This window comes from Branchiostoma floridae, chromosome 8, assembly GCF_000003815.2.
Source record: "Branchiostoma floridae strain S238N-H82 chromosome 8, Bfl_VNyyK, whole genome shotgun sequence".
In the NCBI taxonomy this organism is placed as follows: domain Eukaryota; kingdom Metazoa; phylum Chordata; class Leptocardii; order Amphioxiformes; family Branchiostomatidae; genus Branchiostoma; species Branchiostoma floridae.
The window spans coordinates 13,012,828-13,019,759 of NC_049986.1; the positions used below are offsets into that span (position 1 = coordinate 13,012,828).

The 6,932-nt window shown below is 42.0% G+C and overlaps 1 protein-coding gene across 4 annotated transcripts in view; it reads right to left on the bottom strand.

The window, feature by feature from the left end:
* The window catches only part of LOC118420805 (synaptotagmin-5-like), a 35,267-nt gene that overhangs the window by 7,137 nt on the left and 21,198 nt on the right, over positions 1 to 6,932 (bottom strand). For 3 of the 4 annotated variants that reach the window (XM_035827811.1, XM_035827810.1, XM_035827808.1), the window contains exons 4-5: positions 1,589 to 1,716; positions 836 to 1,255 (exon numbers count right to left, since the gene is read on the bottom strand). In XM_035827811.1, coding sequence (XP_035683704.1) covers positions 836 to 1,255; positions 1,589 to 1,716 — 548 coding nt within the window. The remainder of the gene's footprint in view (positions 1 to 835; positions 1,256 to 1,588; positions 1,717 to 6,932) is intronic. The other variant, XM_035827809.1, reaches the window with a different exon arrangement.

The window sequence follows — 6,932 nt, forward strand, 5'->3', positions numbered from 1 at the left end:
TGCTTAGCATTGTTCTTGAGTGCTTAATTCGATACAAAGGCAGCTACAGTTAAGATAATTATCCATCGAAAATTTGTAGGTACGTGTGTTTACCTTTAAAAAGCAGCCACTGTTTAATCAAAATTCTATCAACTGTGTACACACGTGACTAATGAATCCATTCAACGAAAGGCAGCTACGTTTTGAAAGCTCTTTTTGTTGAATCTACCGAGGCATGCAACTACGAGTATGTTGTTCCAGACTCGTGTATTATATAATCTCTGGGTCGATATCCTAAGTGCACCAGAGCAACCCTTTCCATCTTCCGCCTACACAGTAGCATAACTACCGACAACACAGCTAAGTTTTACAAATAACCCAGCATTGCAAAATTCCCTAGTTGACGTCAAAGTAGTAAATCGAAGAGACATTACATGTTGGACGATGGTTACTTTTAAGCTTGCTGACCCAATAGTTGACCTCTTGACGCCCTGTCCATTGACATTGATCTCATGTTAGGTGGAAAATTTGGAATGTTTTCGACCCTTAATATGTAATTTTGGCTTGCCCTTACATTGCATGGGGTTAAAGTAGGGGGCTCTTTTGAAGTGAGATCATCTGCACGGTCGATTGCGCCATACCAGCAACGAAATACAAAATGCTATACAAGGCAAACTAATTCCTCAAAGAAAATAGAGAGCAACTGAATTGTTTATGTATTGTCAATGCATGCAGGTAGGTTCTAAGGTAGATTGGGGTTGGAAACTTCTTAGGTAAACTGCTGCGAGATAGGTAAGACTACAGGGGAGGTTGGTATGTGCCAAACATGTCGCCCGTGTAAGTTTTCCATAAATACCTCTGGCGTCCTGATCTTGTAAGACTCGATCATTTTCCACAGCTCCACGCGTTCGCTCAAGTCCACGTTTTCCAGCGGTAGCAGCACCTGGCCCACGCACTCGTCTCGCGAGAACTGGTCATAGTCAAACAGCAGAAATCGTATCGTTCTATTAGGCAGGTCTGTAGGCGGAATTTCAAAAGCGAATTTCTCCTCAAATTCCGGGTCTAAAGTCTTCCTGTGTATTTTGGACTGCAAGGTTCTGGGCTCGTCTGGCAGGACCGAGATTTTGAAGTAGGGGTCGGCCGTGCCACTGAACTCTCGCGGCTGGAGGTCACGTGCTTGAATCAGACGAATGGTGAGGATGCCCATGTCTTTGTTGTAGTGCAGTGCGAAGTGAAGCTCTCCTGCGTACTCTATGGTAGGCTCTTTGGTCTTCATCTAGATACGAGATTAACAAAAAAATATTGTAGGACCTTTGGACATATGGTATGACATGTTTCCGTAGTATTGAGTGACATTATTAACTCACTCACTCACTCACTCACTCACTCACTCACTCACTCACTCACTCACTCACTCACTCACTCACTCACTCACTCACACTCACTCACTCACTCACTCACTCACTCACACTCACACTCACTCACTCACGCACGCACTCACTCGCAACTAGACTGTGCACGCTTGTCACATGATGTGTCACGTGATTGTAACATGATGTGCTTAGGTGGTCACATGACCCATGTTTGATTGACCAATCAGAAGACTCACCATCTCCAGCCGTTTGTACATCTCTGAGTTTGGGTCGAAGCTGGAGTTCTCCAGCCGTGCGGACATGGAGGGGCGCCGCCTGCTGAAGGGCTGGACCTGGCTCCCCACCAGCTCCACAGCACTTCCTGCTGGCAGGAGGCGCAACGTTAATATTGATGAGAGGCGTCGATAAAGGTTGGACTTACAGGTAGAAATATATGACATATGTCACAATAGAGATCGGAATTCAGGATAATTCTGGATTCTCCCTGGAGATGTTGGAAGTCCAAGCTCTCATAGAAGAGTTTGGAATTCCAACCTGTCCTAGGAAAATCTCGGGTTGTTCTAGGACGGATTGGAAGTTCAATTTCTGATAGGAGAATACGGCATTCTCCTGGATTCCAATCTAAACTGTGACTTATACACAATGTAAAAGTTGCTCAAGCAATCGGACTAAGTTTTGTCAAACGTTAACGTTAATGATAGCATGCATCCACTGTCTTTTGCCAGTTACAGTGATTTATTATAGCTGCATTCCTCCTGCAAGAGTAGCCTTGGATGATATAGAGGTCAGGTAAGAGGCCAGTGCTACAAGCTTAAGAATTTTGGCTGTCTCATCATGAGTTCCAGACGACCATTTTGATAGCATTGAAAAGGTTGTCAAGAAAGTGAATGTCTAACAACATTCAGTTGCTGCAAATGGATTTTGCTCTCTCAAATTTGCACAGAAATCGAGTTTCACACCAATCCATTTGGAGAGAACGGATTTTGCATACGAGGCACGAATGCATCACCTCCAGATCCAAAACTCTTCCAGATGGCTTGAATTATGTATACAAAAGAAGTGTCTGTGCCATGAATACTCTAAGGAGGACAAATCATAGTGGATTGTACTTTGATACAGGAAACATGTCGCAGATTGTGGATCTGAGGTCTAACGTCTCCAACACTTAACTATTGATTTGCAAGTCGTTTCCGTTTGAAATAGAAGTTTCCGTTTTCTAGTTCAATTTTTTCTTCACATAAGTACCACATTACCGCTCAACCATCCCGCTATGATTTATCATGTTGCTTTCTTGTACTCCAATTTCTGAAGCAATTCTATCTCCCTATTATGGATTCTGATGTGTCTAAAACAATTTTACAGTCGCCCACGCAAGAATTTCCGGCAAGGAGGAATTTTCAACTTGATCAGTTCACCGTCGGAGAGGCATTACGGCACGTTAATCAATTTTTCGTAATGTAGGAATATCGTTAGTTGTTCCTGTCAATCATCTGTGTCTGCGACATGTTTCTGTATTAGAGACCGTAGACGTAATGACTGCCACCGTCGGTATAGTGACAAATGTCCCGACAGAGAGACAGATTTCATCTGAAACGTATGTACAGTTATTCATGATTGAAATGAATGGTAAATTTGCAACTGTAGAGTTGGATGGATGTTACGGAAGTGTGGAATGCAAATCAACCAAGAAGCGATCATAGCGAAAGTTCCAGTCCTAGTCTTTTAATGACAGAATAAAAAAAAATTATTTCCTTTTTCTTCTTGAAACTATTACTCAAAGACGGAGCATGGGATGTTATTTCCTTGCTCCCATGTCTCCTCTTACAGAGAGATATATACCATTAAGATTCATAGATGATGACGCAGATTAAGACATATTTTGTGACCCAATGTTATCGGGTTTCAGAGAGGGATTAGGACCGTGAATTTGGGCCAAACAAGACTTTGAACAGCATATCTTTGATTTTGTAAAAGTGGTTCCTTGTTAATCTTAATTTTTGTGCTGGTCCTCTACTCTTTTGGGTGATTTTTAAAGAGTTTTTGACAGTTTGCATTCAACTTTCACTTGTTTCCGCAACGTCTTTACATATAGGAAGTACAAGGATCCATCATACGGTCCGCCAGATTGGTATTGAGTTCTGATTTTTCTTTGACTTTCTGTTAGATGACTGCTAGCTTGAACCATACCATGATTTCCTGTCGTAACCGAGATGACATACATCATTTAACTCTACACAAGATTCTTTAAAATGAAACCACTCCTGTTTTGAGAAATCGCATCACTAAGTGCATCTCATGTGAAGAATGCTTCCAGCAAACCTGTTGATGTACTGTATATGTTCCTGATCTAAGACACACCTATCTATCAACATCTTTTCTTTGCGTCACGCATAGGCGACTTGACAACATCCTTAAGCCCCAACAAAAGAGAGAGTGTTATGTGCCCCAAACGACGTCATTTGTAAGACTCTACTCGGAGATAGCTGTACTTGATGGATTCCGCTATTATCCTTCAAAGAAAGGCCGCATGGATCTTACTTTAAACAGCCTTCGGGACAAAAACCCTTAGATTTTCATCATGTGTCGTCTGTTGATGTGATCCCAAAGATGACGTCTGAAGTTCGGTTTTGCCCATGAGGGCTTTTATCGATGTATCACTTGTACTCCTTCAGGTGAGTTCTTAGTTGGATTTCACGAATGTAAAGTCACTTCCGCCCATTTATGACAACATGAATGGTAGCTACATTATCAAACACAGGCAAGCAGTTAATTTTCCTTGGTACATGCTGTTATCCGTGAAATATTGGTGGCATTTTACCTGCAGCCTAGTGGGACAGAGTAGAGTGGTTTGAAACCCATTCGGTACTTTTTATCCCACTCACAGAAACTGTACCAGATTCTAAGATAAACGTCAAATGATGTTTCCAAGTTTTACACTCAACCCAAGTAGTTGAAAACTAAGAACTGTCCGTCTATCAATGATAGAAAATGTCTCTGTGAAACAAAGGAAAAAAAATGACAAGTTATTACGGTAAAGGATATAAGTTCTTTCTATGATCAATAGATATAGTAGCTTTAGAAAATAAGATGGACACATCGTACCAAGAGAGACATAAAATTCAATGTCTTCTCAATGCAGATTCTCAACCTCTGGCACCACTTTGGCAAAATGACAACGGCACGAAGGATGTTCATAGCGTCATGACCATCACGTAGATGGTACTCCTATGATTGACATTGGTGCATGAGCATACATTTATATAGGATGGAGTTTTCCATGCCGACGACACTTCTACGTGCTCGATGGCCCATGCGAATAAAGTGCATGGCTGCACGTCTACAATATTGCTCTCGGAGAAAACCAGTGACTATCGCGGAGAGTCACGGCCACAGCAGAACAGTGTGACAAATACGGCCTGTAGAGTTCAGCAGGCCAAGCATTAAAGTGCCAATTCGCATCACCGCCATGTTGCAGCGGGCGACCGCGTTGACACGGTGTTCGCCCGTGACACTTCGCTAACAGCACTATACTTGGTCTTCCTAGTCTCTACCAGACTCCGGCCTGGCCGAAAAGTAATAGGGAACTTTGGTCAAGTTAGGAATAACATTCTAGTAGGAGTTAATTGGCCTAGGAGTGAATAGACCGGCCGGTGGATTATCTGCAAAAGACTGAAATCCCATGGCAACTTATTTTTCCCTATTTGGCCAAAGTCTTCTCTTTTTCATCCAGCTGACACGTCTGCCTGAGACTAGGTCTTCTGGGAACAGCCGAAGTTTGTGGAGCAGGGGGATAGACTAAGAGCCATGAACATGTATACTTACAGTCACAGCGTTATAATTATCTGTTACCCGTATGCTATCTACTTCAGTCTGACGTTACCGAAATACTTAATGTTGAATGCAATTCATGATAACTCGGTTCTTTTGATTTTGCTTCTAGAAGGGGTGGGGCTAGTTACGTTGGATGATACTGGCTTTGCTTCTTTCTTGTTTTCTTGTGATGACATCACAGTGAATGTTATGTTTTGTTAGATTTCAATACAAATAATGATAAGCATAAATGTGCACGTTCATGTATATATTTTATCTTTTCATTGCATTCCTTTCCATAAGGACGCGTAATTCAAATCCTTACATCCGTTAAGTTCGCCTTTTCATCACCCAAGTTCTGCTGCAAGTCCTCCTGGCATACCCGCCGAGCATGTTAGTGTTTTACAGATGTTACAACATCCTCCGGTGATCAAAGGTCTTTACAAATGATACATGTCCTTATGGTGAGGCATTACTTATACGGCAGTATCAGAGGGAGGACTTCCTGGAATTCGAAATGTCAAACTTTTACTACCATTTCCGGAGGGAGTAACTGTAAGAGCGCGCATCGTATGCAGAAGATGGAGGGTCAAGCCGTAAGTAAACAGCAAATCAAAACGTAATGCCAGTTTTGGTTTGAGGAAAATGCCATCTACAGAGCGGAAGGAAGAAGCTTTACCTTGAGCCCTAGGCTAACATATACCATAGGATTTGACGTAGTAGGTTTTAACCTTTTATATAGCTAGTGGCTTAAAAGTCTCTGACAAATTATGACAAGCTTTGTGATATATGAGAGCGTTCTTTCTGTAGATTTCACCCGCCAGGATACATAAAAAGGTATGTTTTATCTCTTCTCAGAAAACCTCTGGAAAATGACGGGTCATCTAAAAATGTTACGTAAAGCCCTTGAGAGTTGCATTGAGAGGCTGTACGTATTGCTGAGCATGATAGCTGAAGTGCCCAGATGAAACAAGCAGCAAATGCTATCTACTTGTCTGGCGCTAGTGACGTTCATCTTTATTTAGAAACTGTCATGAAGACGGTCGCGAAAGCCTCTCCACATAGATAGCTTCTAATGTAAGTAGACAGCCGTGTTACCTAAGCTTTTCCTCAAGCGTGTGGAGCCAGACTCTAAAGCGGCGCCGCTACTTTACGCAGCCGTCAAATAACTGTTAAGTGGGTCTAAGGATTAAGGCATATATAGTCCATTTCACTGCATAATATGTTTCATGGATAAACCCTTATGAATTCGAAGCGCCAGACGGTGAACAACCGAAAAGGCTCCTCTTGAGTTAACATCTTATGGTTTAGTTGTAATTTCAATCTTCAATTGTCCTTTGTTGGCTCTTAAGATGAAAGAGTTGACTCAAGTAGACAATACTAGGTATGGAGACTTTGACAGGAAAACCATTATATGGTTTTGACAAATTCTTTATTCCCTACTTTGTTTCACTTTGCACTAACAACCACTTGTATACATTTCTATGGTTTATTTTTGGATGTATTGTTCAGACCACACCGCTGAAATCTGAATAACCATACAGTTTTTACCACAGCCACAGGCAAACGTAAATGATAGATCACATTGGCTGTGGTCCAGTCAGTAGGAGACATTATCCCGCCCGCCGTGCGGCAACAGGAGGATGAATCTTACTTAACCAGCTACGATAAAACAAACCTCACGGTAGGAACGTCTTTTGGGACGTATTATCAGATTTGTGGTATGCATAAGTCATGGGTCCCACAGTTTATAACTTAAACACATGGCTT